This window comes from Pithys albifrons, chromosome 10 (genome assembly GCF_047495875.1).
Source record: "Pithys albifrons albifrons isolate INPA30051 chromosome 10, PitAlb_v1, whole genome shotgun sequence".
Lineage (NCBI taxonomy): Eukaryota > Metazoa > Chordata > Aves > Passeriformes > Thamnophilidae > Pithys > Pithys albifrons.
In genome coordinates this window covers 8,185,425-8,199,612 of record NC_092467.1, presented here as the reverse complement: position 1 = coordinate 8,199,612, position 14,188 = coordinate 8,185,425, and the positions used below count along the sequence as shown (strand labels likewise).

The 14,188-nt window shown below is 43.7% G+C and overlaps 1 protein-coding gene across 2 annotated transcripts in view; it reads left to right on the top strand.

Annotated features, from left to right (window-relative positions):
- The first annotated feature begins 1,942 nt into the window (after positions 1-1,942).
- The window catches only part of KIFAP3 (kinesin associated protein 3), a 68,404-nt gene continuing 56,158 nt past the window's right edge, over positions 1,943-14,188 (top strand). For both annotated transcript variants that reach the window (XM_071565366.1, XM_071565365.1), the window contains exons 1-9: positions 1,943-2,296; positions 6,745-6,876; positions 8,055-8,209; positions 9,479-9,534; positions 10,037-10,178; positions 11,295-11,394; positions 12,154-12,278; positions 12,738-12,836; positions 13,518-13,696. In XM_071565366.1, coding sequence (XP_071421467.1) covers positions 2,265-2,296; positions 6,745-6,876; positions 8,055-8,209; positions 9,479-9,534; positions 10,037-10,178; positions 11,295-11,394; positions 12,154-12,278; positions 12,738-12,836; positions 13,518-13,696 — 1,020 coding nt within the window. In that variant the 5' untranslated portion in view covers positions 1,943-2,264. The remainder of the gene's footprint in view (positions 2,297-6,744; positions 6,877-8,054; positions 8,210-9,478; positions 9,535-10,036; positions 10,179-11,294; positions 11,395-12,153; positions 12,279-12,737; positions 12,837-13,517; positions 13,697-14,188) is intronic.

Here is a 14,188-nt window from a genome sequence, read left to right as displayed (position 1 = left end):
CCGTGGCACTGAGTGCCATGATCGGGTAAAGGGAGTGGAGTTGGACCAAGGGTTGGACTTCATGATCTCGGAGGTCTTTTCCAACCCAACTGATTCTATGATTCTGTGACTGAACTTGAGAACAGTCCACAGTGCTGTCTTTCCTCGTTTTTTTCCCATTTGCTTCACTTCTCACTCAACTTCCTCTGCCGTCCTCTTCCTATTCTTCTTTTCCCTGCAATTCCATTCTCATTTCTACCCTTCTTTATATTCCCTCACTAAAAAAATCTTTTACCTGACTCCAGACAGTATTTCTTACAACTGCTCCAAGAAAAAAACCACCATAATCACCCCTAAGCCACGCAGGAAAAAGGAGAAACACAGAAATCCTGCACATTCCAGCTTCTCTTTGCAACTCAGTCCCCTTCTGTCTCAATTCCCACCTCTCTTTCTCTCTCCTCAGGTGTAGTTCTCACATGCAGGTGAGGGGATCTCCAGGGTCCCACCCCATAAACCTCATCACACTGCAAGGAAAGGGATGTAAAAAATGGTGCAAAGCAACAACCACAGCCCAGGGCAAGGCTGTAGAACAAGACCTCAGGCAGCATCTGTTCTACAATTTAATTTTAAAAGAACCTCCCATGCAATACATGGGTTTTGGTGTTTATGCCATGTGGTTTTCTAAACCCAGCATCAACTGGTTGTCACTGACCGACAGAATTATCTGATCTTGGCAGTGCTGGAGTCTCTGAGGTGCTTCCTTTGGACTGACACAGGCTCTGCTGTCCTTCCAGGCCCTGACAAACAGCCACTATGGCACACTTAACTGCAATAAATGTTCCTTTTCTCATATTTTTCAGGTCTCATATTCTCCTGTTATCATCCTCATCTTGTAATCTTTGACCTGCTTTCCACAGGTGTCTAAAACTCTTCTCCATTCATAGGCATATGTGACCAGATAATTAAGATAAATTTTTAGTGAATAAATGGAGATCGTCAGGTACCTGATACTCAGGAAATATCCGAGTATTTATATGGCTTCAAAGTTTAATGTTTGGCTTATGCTTATCTGGAGAGCTGCTGAAATCACTGAAGAATTATCGCTCTGATCAGGTAGTTATTTTTTTTTATGACAGTCATTAATAGAAAATATTACTTTGATAAGAAGTAGAATAAGAATAGTAACAAATGTGTTATGTTCTAGTAATGTTTTGTAAATTCATTGCACTGAGGTAGCACTTTATATTTCACAGCATACTGTCATCTTCCATTTTCTGTTCAAAGGCAGGGAATGGTGTGGATACCCCAAAATATTTTATTCTGCTTGGTTACAGATTATGGAAGTATAAAATGCATCTTGCAGAGGATCAGTAGATATTAAGTATTGATTGTTAATACTTTGCCACAATTCCTGTTTTACTCTACCACTTAATTTAAACGTCTCACTGAAGGAAGACAATCACACCAAGAAAGGAAGACAGACAATCAAGAAGGATCCCTCTCAACAAGAATGACACACTGATTAATCGAAAGCCCATTTCATAACTTGTCAGGAAATGGCAGCGATGCACATCAATTCCCAAATAATAAGCTGACCCTGCTGAGCATCCGAGATCTGACGGGATGGGATTGCAGGGAGGCTTTGAACTGCCAGGGACGGTCCCCACTGAGACTCGAACTCAGGACCTTGGGATTCAGAGTCCAGAGTGCTCTCCTTTACACAACGGGACCACCCACTTTTGAGTATATATTTAGGGGAAGAAAACCAAAAAATAAAACAACAAACCAACAAACCCCAGCCTGTCCCGTCGGCCCCACGACTCCCTCGAGCCGCCCCAGCCCGAGAGGGGCCGCGCCTCCCCCGCGCCTGCAGGGGGCGCTAACGGGGCGGGGGCAGGCTCGCGCGGGGCGCGTGCGCGGGGCGGTGGCGGCGCATGCTCAGAGCGCGCCGGGCCGGGCCGAGCCGGGGCTGGGGCGGGGCCCGCGCTCTCCCTGGTAACGAGCGCCGCGCGCGGGGCCGCGCCCTGCCCTGCCCTGCCCTGCCCGGGCCGGCACCCCCGGGCCCTCCCGGCCCCTCCGGCACCCCCGCGCCCTCACGGCACCTCCGGGCTCTCACGTCCTCTCTGGCACCCCGGGCCCTCACAGCCCCTCTCGGCACCCCCGGGCCCTCCGGGCCCCCCCCCGTCCCTCCCGGCCTCTCCGGTCCCCCTCCGGCACCCCCGGGTAGTGACGGCACCCCCAGCACCCTCGGCCTCTCCGGTCCCTCACGGCACCCCGCCGCCACCATGCAGGGCGAGGACGCCCGGTACCTGAAGAGGTAACCGCGCAGGATAGGCGGCCGGGGCGCGGCAGGTCGTGTTTGGGGGATAGGGGGGATGGAAAAGGGGTTGGTGGGGCTGAAGGTGCGGCAGGTTGTGCTGGGAGGGGTGGGAGCCACAGGTGCTGCGAGGGGGTAGATAGAAAGTTTGTGGTTGGGGAACAGTAAGGGGGCTGAGGTGTTTTAGGTGTAGCAGGGGGTGTGTGGGGAGTGGTGGGTTGTGGGCAAGAAGGCGCTGTTGGGGTGATGGGGTGTGGGGGCAGACTGGCTTGGGGATGGATGGGAGGTTATAGGTGGCGAAGTGAGCATGGAGAGTGTTTTGAGAGGGGAGGTCATGAGGTGGGTGGAGGTTCTGGAGTGAAGAATGGCTGGTTTGGAAACTGACTGGAGGTTGTGGTGTAGGTGGTAAGGTGTTTACTTTGGGAATGGGTGATAGATTTGTTTAGGCAGTCCCCCCTCAGCCTGCCCCAGTCTGGTAGGCAAAAGACTTGGATGAGGACTGGAAGGCTGAGTCAGGGATGAGTGAAGGTTATACAGAGAGGTGGGACAGGTCCTGGTAGGGGGAAGGGGGTAATTTGGAGGGGTGCTCTGGTTTGGAGAAGGCTGTGGTGTCATTTTATGCTGTTCATTTGGGATGAGGCTCTCTGGTGACACCGAGGTGAGTGGGGAGAGCTGTGTGGGTGTGAGGGGTAGGGATAGGGCAGGTGGCTCCTTTGGGGGTCAGGGCTGGGATAACAGGCAGCAAGGGCAGGTTTGGGGAGCAGCTGGGAGCCATGAATTGATTTGGAGGAGATGTGAAAGCCTGGCAGGGCAGATTGGGAGGGGCAGGTAATGAGGTGAGATGAATGGAATGGTTTGAGTATTGGGATGGAGCTGAGAGGAAACTGTGGTATATAAAGTGTATGATCTGAGTTTGATGCTGAAGATGTGATGAGTGAATGGTGCCTTTATCTGTATTTGGCAGTGAAACCACTCAACCTAAGGAACAGAGCCTGAGCTGGCAACTCTTGTTAGTTGTTTCAGAGATAAAGGGAATCAATCCCAAAAGATGCCAGGCCATCTAGGCCTCTGTTCAGATGTGATGCATTCAGATGTCACTTTCTGTGACCATGCACGTGATTTTATCCATCACATCTTAAACATCTTGAATCCTGTGGATTTTCTGATCTCTGCCCCTCTCTCTCTTTTTTTTTTTTTTAACATTCCTTTGCAGTTATTGGTATTTGCAGAACTTGCTATTTAGACTGTCTAGGTTTTTCTTTTTTTTTTCTGCCTCATATGCCACATATTAAGATCCATAATTGGAAACAGTGGGGGGAGAAAAACCCCTTGATAATCTTTGAACATTAGTTCTGTCATTTGTATGCCATAGTGAGGAAAAATCAGATGGCCACCTTTAATTGATAAATAGCTGTAACTTTAGAGTAGTGCCTGTTTTTAGCCTTGTGTGTTCTGTTTGTGCCATACTGTGTGATTTTGGAGGAATCTTTGTTTCCTAGTCATCCATGCAACAAGTGTAGTTTTCTCTCTTTTTTGGGAGCACAAACCAAACAATATCTGCTGTGATTAGAGTGGTATGCAAGTCTGGTACTCCTCTGATCCCCCTTTCCTTTTGTCATCCTCCTTGGGCACTCCCCCTCCAACTAAGTCTGACTTTCTGGGATTTGTTGTTGGATATTTGGCATTACCCATGGGTGCAATTTGTCCCACTTTTAATTAGGATAGTTTGGGTTTGCTTTTTCCCTCTGAAGGAATTAGTTAATAAACAATATTAACACTTGATCTGTAATTATATGAGCTCAGCTAGCCCAGCTTTTGTCTGTAGAAAAGACCTTTTTCTTTTAAACCTTGAACAGAACTGTGTTCTTGTTGACAAAGGAAGCAGTGAAGTGAAAGAGGGGGCAAACATGCACGAGAGCTCCCTGGTGCAGTGCTGGTTCTACCAGTTATAGTAATGTTTGTATGGTTAAATGTTTTATGAAGTGACTTACAGACTCAGGATGTGCAAAAAATCAGTAAATGTCTGTTGATTGGAGGAAGGGTGATGCTCACAATCTGAAGGTGTGTTTTCCAAATAAAAAAACAACTTTAGTGGCTGGGTAGTACATTTTAGTGTAGGTCCTCAAGCATTTCACAAGGTAAGATTTTTCAAAGAGGGATCTTGAATGTGTGTTGATTTGTGACTGCATTAGGTCAGAAATAGCTTGAGCTGTGAGGGTGTTTGTCAGTGTTAGAGGGCAAAAAATCTCTGCAGTTCTAAGTTCTTCAGCTTATCCTTCTGTCCCTCTTAATGAAGAAATTAAATATGGGAAATGCTAAAACTGTCTAAGCAGTCTTGGGCTAAAGCTCTGCTCCCTGCTAAGCTCGTCAGTGGTTTACTGGTGCCAAAAGGAGGAGGTTTCACTCCTTCCTCTTTATCCCTTATCATGGATAAGAACTGTTACTCCTTTTCTGTAAAGCACTTTAGTTCTGTCACTCGTTGGAAAACATGCCCAAACATGAAGAGTTTCCTGTTGGAATTGGCTGTGAAGGGGTTTGACAGCCCCTTGTGCTGAACCTCAAGGTGACTGTCAGGAGCAGGGATATCATGGGAAGATCTAATCCTTTTGGGAACGAGGAGCTGTTAGTTCAGCTTAATTCTTGTAAAACTCTACCAGGCTCCTTCAGGCCCACTTGTTGTCTACCCATCCTTTTCTTTATATCTGTGAATATTGCCAAGCTGTCACTTGACAGAGGTTTGACTGGCAGGAGGAGTTGTTGAGGTTGGGACCTCCTGGTAGGTCTAAATATGTCAAAAATACGTTTGGGAGTGTGGAGTGAGAGCTGGATTCTTTTGAAATGGATTTGCCATAAGCTTTCTGCTGTGCAAGACTGGACCTTGTGAGAACAGAGAACATACTGCAACGAAGCATCTGCTTCAAGGTACTGTTAAAGGGGAAAAAAGGAGTCTTTTCAAAGTATCTCAATTCATAAACGGAGTTCTGCTACAATCCTTTGGAAGATGTTGCTCTTGAGCAGTGAGATGTATTTGTTTGTCCTTGCAGTTGAACTGGACTCTTCATTTCCTACAGCAGACCTGTGGTTTGTGAGGTTTTTGGGCAGCTGTATCTCAAGACAAAGGTATTTTTGTGTTCTGCACAGGGAAAGTGCCCTCCTTCGTAGCTGGGCAGATGGAGACACACATTTCAAACATTTTCTGATGAGAGTGGTTACACTGCAGGCTGCATCTGGATTTGCTGACATTTCCAGCTCTTTGAGGTTGAAGGAGTTTTCCCTGATCTAATTGACCCAATTCCATATCTGCTGTCTCAGTTATGCCATAGCCAGCTGTTATCACATGGATGCTGATACAACTACTGGGGAAGCCACCTGTAATTCTATTTATTGGTGTGCTCTGTCTGAAAAACCTGAATGCCCAGGAAAACCCCAAAGCAAACAAACAAAACCCCACACACAGACACCAAAAATCAAACCCACGTTTTGGAGGTGCTTTTAAGGTGCAGTGGTTTTTTAGCAGCTTGTTTATGGCATGACTTACCAACTGGATTGGCAGTACCAAGGGGAAAATGGACAAGTGTCAATGTTGCTACCAAAGAAGAAATTTGTAACTATGTTCTCTCGATGTGGTTCTGCCATTGCTTAAATACTGGAATGATGTGTATCTTCATAGCCTTTTATCCATGCCCTATCCATGTCTCTTGTATCTCTGTGTAGTCACAGTGTTGGTGGCACAGAGGAGGAGAGAGCAGGGCAGGCCCTTTTGACACTGACATTCCCACACAGATCCTGCAGAACACTTTTCCAAAATACCCGTAGCTATGGAAAGGCAGGTAGATATGTTTGATTTATATCTGTTGATGGCAACTGTTGGTCTTGTAATCCCTCAAGCCTGGCAACAGGCACATTGAGGTGAAGAACAGGAGCAAAGAGGTTTGTGCTTCAGGAGAGAACAGGAGAACAAGTCCCATGGGGAGGGGCTGAGGGAGCTGGGGGTGTTTAGCCTGGAGAAGAGGAGGCTCAGAGGTGACCTCAGCACTGTCTAGAACTACCTGAAGGGAAGTTCTGGCCAGGTGGGGGTTGGTCTCTTCTCCCAGGCACTCAGCAATAGGACAAGGGGGCACGGGCTGAAGCTCTGCCAGGGGAAATTGAAGTTGGAGATCAGAAAAAACTTCTTTCCAGAGAGAGTAATCAGGCATTGGAATGGGCTGCCCAGAGAGGGGGTGGATTCCCCATCCCTGGAGGTTTTTAAACTGAGCTTGGCCGTGGCACTGAGTGCCATGATCTGGTAAAGGGACTGGAGTTGGACCAAGGGTTGGACTTGATGATCTTGGGGGTCTTTTCCAACCCAATCGATTCCATGATTCTGTGATTTGAACTTTGAATTATTTGTAGTTCAATCCTAGTAGATTTTTTCATTTGATCTAATTAGTTTTTTTTCTTTATGGCAGGAAGGTAAAAGGAGGCAACATCGATGTGCACCCATCTGAGAAAGCCCTCATTGTCCACTATGAAGTGGAAGCAACAATTCTGGGAGAGCTGGGAGACCCCATGCTGGGGGAACGCAAGGAGTGCCAGAAAATGTAAGGTCGTAGCAAGATCTGATAGTGTTTTTCTGGTTTTCATAGTCATAGATTTAATACCTCAAATTATCAGCTGCCCCTAAAAATTAGTAGTTTTTTAATCTTTGTAAAACTTAGTGCTGGGTTAGCTGAGGATTTCACAGCCAGGAAATAACATATGCCTAAGAAGGTTGGCATCTGAAACATGTTGTAAACTGCTTTTCATCCATGTACTGCAAGGTGTTTTGTAAAAAGTGATTACTCCTATTTTACATGATGGGTACTTGAGGTGGAGAAAAATTAAGTGATTGGTTCCTACTCAGATTACAGTTCTTGTTGGAGCAAGCAGTGCTATTGAACCTCCCAGCAACCTTATGCTTCAGCTGTTGGCTCTCCTGTTGTTTGGATCTGGCCACCCCTGCTAGTGAACTCACTACAGTAGCTGCATTTTACTTTTGCCTGGTATTTTAAGAGCATTAAAACATTTACCATGCAAAACCCCTAGAGAATTATCATAACTTGTTTCCAAGCTGCAAGTTTGGATTTTTTCTAGAATTAAGGTTGGAAAAGACTGTGTGAATGCACTTAAGAATAACTGAAGAAAAAAGAGAATCCTTAAGATGTCTTGAATTTTTAAAGATACTGGAAGTATCTTTAAAGAAGAAGATACTTTTCAGATGAATTGACATAACTTCCATCTGGAATGTGGTGGAATTCCATTTTTGATTCATCCTATTAGTGCCCACAGTGATTTCTTACTGCTCATTGCTTGTGGACCTGGCTCAAGGTCTGCCAGAACTGTGGGAGACTCCAGACCCTGCACAAAAACCTTCCTGTGCAGGCAACACCCAGAACTGTTTCTCATTTTGGACTTCTTGGTGTCCAGTACTCCTTTGTGGTCCTGTGCACTGGTTTTGGGTATATTGCAAAGCAGTTACTGTCTCCAGTGTCTGAGGTGGTTGTAAGGGATCTGTTCCCACAGCTGCATTTAATGTTGCAGCTTGTCAGCTGATGGACAGTCACACTCTGTCAAATCTGTTTGACAGTTACCATTTGGGATTCAGAGCCACCACTTTGACGTGACAGGCACTGAGTGTATCAGGATCATTTTTGCTTCAAGAAATTCATGTGTAAACATAATCAAAGAACTGAAGATCAGTCTCTTTTCTGTTTTTAATTTTTTTCTATCTGTGTTGCAGCATTCGGCTAAAGAGTCTTAATGCAAATACAGACATTGGTTCCCTGGCTCGAAAGGTGGTTGAGGAGTGCAAGCTCATTCACCCCTCCAAACTTGGGGAAGTTGAACAGCTGCTGTACTACCTGCAGAACCGTAGAGATGCCTCAGCAGGAAAAGGTGGGGAACACAGGAACAAAGTAGCTCAGGGCTGAGATGCTTCAGCCCTGAACAACTGCTGTGTGGGGTTTTTCCAGCTGAGGTCCTGACTTGCATGAGTTACCAGTTCTCCAGAGATGGTGACAGTGGGGAAGATGGATAGTTTAATCACACTTGGAAAAAATAACCGTCTTGGAATGAGATTGGAGGAAACTGTCTTTTTAACAATCACTTAGTGGTGACGGTTCTTACAGACTGCCTTGTGCTTTAGCAGTATTTGAGAGGTGCAAGTTCTGCTATTTGATGCAGCCTCTTCATGTTGAATCTGCACTCACAGTGGCATCAAAAGACTGTTTGAGGATTTTCCTCGAAAGATCTCTGTCATCACCTCGTCCAAGGGTAGATAATGTTCCTGGACTGAATTTGCAGTCTGTAAAGCTGGAGAGAAGTGTTTCAAAGCCTGACAAACTTTGGTACAGTGTATCAGACAGCTTGGGGTATTTCTCTCTTGACCCTGAGATGAGCTCAGTTGGTTAAAACTTGGTTGTGATAATGCCAAGGTTGTGGGTTCAATTCCCTATGTGGGCCATTGACATAAGAGTTGGACTTGATGATCCTTATGAGTCCCTTCCAGCTCAGAATAGTCTGTGATTCTATTCTATTCTCTTGAAATCTTAATTTCCTGACATCTCGGTGGTACTATTTGTATCTTAAATTCACCTTAAACTTTCTGCTCAGGGGACAATTTCATATTTAACTTCAGATTCTGCATTGCCTTATGATTATCAAGGTTTCTTGAAATGGTAAGCTTTGTTCTAAAGCTGGAGTCTTATCTTTATGAGACAAGTTTAAAAGAAATATTAATGTTATATGTGCTTTGACTGTAACTGCTTTGGGTGATTCCCCCTCTTTTATTCTGTGTATCTGTCTTGGTGTCTCACAGGGCAGCTTTGACACGGGGTACAAGCAGAATCAAAGCTGCCAAGGTATCTCGGTGTGGAAGTGTGTGGTCACTCTGGGCTTGCACTGAGGTTTATTACCTTTGGTGTCCCCAGCTACTTACTTGACTGTAAGTGATCAAGACTGAGTTGTCACCTGAGGGTTTGCTTTGCTCCCTGTGGGCTGTTCAGCTTCAGAAACCTGACATTCCTGTGTTAGTCTGACAGCTCAGCTGCACACAAAAGGACTCTGACCTTCATTTAACCACAGCATTTACTACAAGAACACTGGATATGTTTGTCATCTGTAAATGTGTGTAATTTAACTGCACCCATGTCTTTCTCTTTATAGAAAAGAAAGAGAAATCCAGCAAGCCAAAAGATCCACCCCCATTTGAAGGAACAGAGGTAAATATTGGTGTTAGAAGAGAAATGCAAATCCCATTTACTACTTCAGGAAACAGTTACAAAAGAGAGTAGGGGAGAGGAAATATTGAATTCTTGTTTTTTCTTTTGCTTCTTGTTTTTTAAACAAAGAGCTTGGTTTGGATATATTGCACAATAGAAAACAATTATCTCCATAAAGGGTAAAATATTTGACTTGCATACTTGCCCCTCCAAGTGTAGCGCGCAGCAGGACAGCGGGTGAGGTCTGGAACGTTGGACAGGTCTCGGGAAGCTGTGTCTGAGCATCCTTTGTTTTTAGTAATTAAATCTTCTCAGATTTACTGGTGTTCATTGGCAGTGATTCTGGATGTGTTCTCTTTTTTTTTTTTTAACTTGTCTTTTATTTTTCCCTAAGATCTCTGCTCAAAGCTGTGTGCTCTTTTGTCTTGCGATTGAGTAACGTGATTGGTGGTGTTGCATTGCCACCTCTCTCTGTGAACCTCTTGCTTCTGGCTGCTTTCAGATTGATGAAGTTGCCAATATCAATGACATGGATGAGTACATTGAGTTACTGTATGAGGACATTCCCGACAAGGTGCGTGGCTCTGCCCTTGTCCTGCAGCTGGCCAGGAATCCTGATAATTTGGAAGAGCTGCTTTTGAATGGTAATTTTAAAACCCAGGGGTAACTTCTCTTAATATTGTGCAGTTATTTTGTGGTGCTTTCTTCTCAAGGGAAAAGTAGTTCACCTTTAATTGGGGTTTTGTCTAATTTGCAAGGCTCTGTTTCTCCATATATGAGGTGGCTGTCAGAGCTCAGTTGGATCTCTCTACAAGTGGATGCTGCTGGAATTTGTTCCTAAATGGGCCCAACAGTGCAGTCTTCCTGGCCTCAATAGGCTTCAGCTGGTTTTTCTGATCTTAGTTATTTTAATGCTAAATTAACTTCAGCTGGCATTACTGCTGGAGTATGAGAACCTATTGTTGTATCCTGTCGATCAGAAAACAGGGAGTTTGCAGGCTGGCATAAGTTAATTTTACAATTTTTTTTCCATGCACCTTTTGTCTCTTTTGCTGAGCCCTTATACCCTCACATTCCTTGAGAAAATGATGACTTCAGTACACGCCTATCCTGCAATGTGAGCAAGCAAGATGGAATGGGAGGGCAATGGTGAGCCATCAAGTAATGGCTTGTCCCCATGAGTTGTTACAAATATTTCAGTGCTTAACATTCCCAGCTGCAGCTTCTCTTGTTCTGATCGTGTAACATGGTGTGTGTGGAAAGGGGCTAGATAAGCAAAAATGAGATAAATAAGACAAGAAATATAAACTAAATTATTAAATAATGTGAAGTTGGTTCTGGGGGAGGATAAAAAGAAAGTTGGATAAGAAATACTGTCTGTCTAGGTAGAATTTAAAGGGGATTTGAAAGTGAAAATTGTGTTTTAGACAGCACAATGTAGTGTGGAACATAAATCTGGCAGAGGCCACAAGATCTGAAGGTAAGTGGTAATTTTAAGACAACTTCAGTATTTGGTTGCAGTTTCCTTGCATGTCACCACCTCCCAGGGCTTGTGAGAAGGTGACCACCCAGGGTACACTCTATTTGTACTGTCTCCAAACAGAGCTTGTGAGCAGTGGGACTTGGGAAAGTGGGATACCTGAGGAAATCTTCCATTAGAAAACTGAGCAGTGTAAAAGGTGTACTCCAATTCTGAGGCTCACAAGGCAAAAGGAGGGAGGTGAAATGCTGATGCTTATCTAAATCTTGTTTCATTGCAGAAACTGCACTGGGAGCACTGGCCAGAGTGCTGAGGGAGGACTGGAAACAAAGCATCGAACTGGCTACCAATATAATTTATATTTTCTTCTGCTTTTCAAGGTGAGTGCAGAGTCCCTGTGTATATGGACATAAGGAATGTAGCTCTGCTTAATGGCCTTTCATTTGTTTTCTGCACTATGAAACTTCACTGAGGCAGGGATAAAATTTGCTGAGACAGAAACATACTTGTGCCTCAATTTTATCACTAACAACAAAAAGAATCCTCCTGGTCAGACAGTGTGTAAGAGAGCTGGGAAGAAACGAGTAAGGATTCTGACCCGTAGCTCTGTGTCAGAAATAAAAGGTGGCTGAGCTGCCATGTGTTATTTCAGTGAGCATTCCTACAGGGAAGAAATGGTACTCAGAACAAAAGAGAGTGCTTGCTCCTATTTGGCTGTGCCAGTGTCTCAGCATACCCTGCCTGGAAATAATTCAAACAGGATTTGCACTGCAACTTGATTTGATGTCTCTGCTGTATTCCTGGTGAGTAGAGGGTGCTCTGAAGCACTTAGTGTGGATAACAGGGCTGATTGGAAAACATTTTCCTTTATGCATGAAAACTGGAATGTGTTTTTATTTTGACTTGGAACAACAAACTGCTCCTTGCCCTTCTACAAGTCTGGAAAAATATTCGTGTTTTCAGGATTTATACTTGTCTTGAAACAGTTTTCCAATAGGAAAGTGTTATAATGGGGCACATAGTAAATACCTTTTTTATATTTCATGTGATACAGTGTTGGGTTGTTGGTAGCACAGATGTCAGAGCGGGTATGGAGTTGTTTGCATTTATTCCTCACAAATATTGTTTCTTCAATGTAGTTTTTCTCAGTTTCATGGAATAATCACACACTACAAAATTGGAGCGCTCTGTATGAATATCATAGACCATGAACTGAAGAGACATGAACTTTGGCAGGAAGAACTTGCTAAAAAGAAGAAAGCTGATATCCTTTTGTTATTCTGGGGTAGCTTGATGACTTCGGACTTGTCTTTATAACTATTGTTGGGTTGTACAAGATGAGTATAAAGCAACTTCTGTAAAAGCAATAGAATTTACCAGGTAAATTGTATTTACCAAAATAGAATTGCAGATATGAAAAAGACCAAGAGTGAGGAGATTGGGATGCTGAAGAGGTTAAGCTAAAGTTACTAAAGCAACACAGAAAAATAATGTTTTATTTTATCAGCAGTATGTCTGAAGGAAAGGAATCTGAAGGAAAGCAGTATCAGAAGGAAAGGAGAATCCAGGTTACAGTGCAGCAGGCTGTTGCTGAGGTAGTGTCTTGACACTGGCTGTTCCATAGATCTCTTGCTTTTTACTTGTGATTCAATAACACTTCAGAGGACATCAGTCATCCAGGCTGGATAACTTTTCTCTGAACTCCTTAACTTCTGCAATTCACTTGATGAAGATCCTGAAAATCAAACCCTGAAAAAGGACTATGAGAAAACTTACAAGAAGTACAAAGGGCTGGTTGTCAAGCAGGAACAGCTACTCAGAGGTACCTAATCCAAACAGCAAATTATTTTCTTGTTGGTAAACATGACTAAGGGATTCTGTTGGATTCTTGTCATAACCAGGATGCCTTAAACTTTCTGAACATGTGGATGAATGTGTAAAAGTTGCCAAAGAACAGGGAGAGGACAAGTACTTAATCAGGCTGTTTGATGCCATGCTAACAATTTTAACAAAGTTGTCCATCTTGGGGGAAGAACAGCAAAAGTTCCACTCAGATTTTCTATTCTTGTGATGTTGGTTTGGGAGGAGTTGTGTATTTTGGTTTTGTGCTTTTGATTTGTTTTTTTTTTGACTTTGCCTGACTTAGCCTGTATCCATCTCAATTTGAATAGATGTCATTCTATCTCAGTTTTTGTACTAAAATGCACTAAATGCCAGATGAAACTTAAGCTTACTAAGAGGGACTTTTTAATGGTTCCTATTGTAATGGAAATTAAAAAAATACAGAAAACTTCTAGTGATCATAATTTTAATTTTTTTCAAAGCCACTGTTAGAATTAATGCATTTCAAACAGGAATAAAGAGCATTCATGGTTGGTTTCCTTCAAAATACATTGGGAAGGGAGTGGAACTCTTCTGAAGGCCTTGTCTTCAGCACTTACTGTGTATACAGAGACTTGTTCAGTTCTGTTGTGTTTGATCTCTTGATATTGACCTTTGTTAGTTGCAATTTACCTGCTCCTCAACCTTGCTGAGGACACTCGCATTGAACTGAAGATGAGAAACAAGAACATTGTCCATATGTTGGTGAAAGCACTGGATCGGGACAATTTTGAGCTGCTTATCCTCGTTGTAACTTTCCTGAAGAAACTCAGCATTTTTATGGAGAACAAAAATGACATGGTAAGGCACTCAACTGCAATGCTGGAAAAGTTGGGGTTCTGAAAACTTCACGTGTTTTGGAGGGAAGGGGAGGCATCTTGGTCTTCATCCTAAATATCTCTAGCACCGATTATACTGTTTTGTTACAAGTAAAATGAGTAAAAGAAAAGAAGCACAACATCTAATCAGATCCAACTGCAAAGCATTTTTGAAGAACTGTAATCCCAAACAGAATATGAGACACGAAATTCCAAATTTCCAATGCCCCAAAGTCTTGTGACAACTGCACTTGTGGTGATGCCCTTGACCTTGTCCCCAAATTATACTCTTTTGACAACATATTATTGTCTCTGCCATGTCATGTCTTGGAAAGAGAGGTGGTTATCTTAATGGAGGTTGCTGGATTAGTTTACTTGTTTTGTAGGTCAGCTTGGTCTTCAGAGGCTCCCTCACAGCTGTTCTCTCATGCTGCCAGTAACTCCTGAGAACTGGAGACAGTGCTGTTCCTCCTGA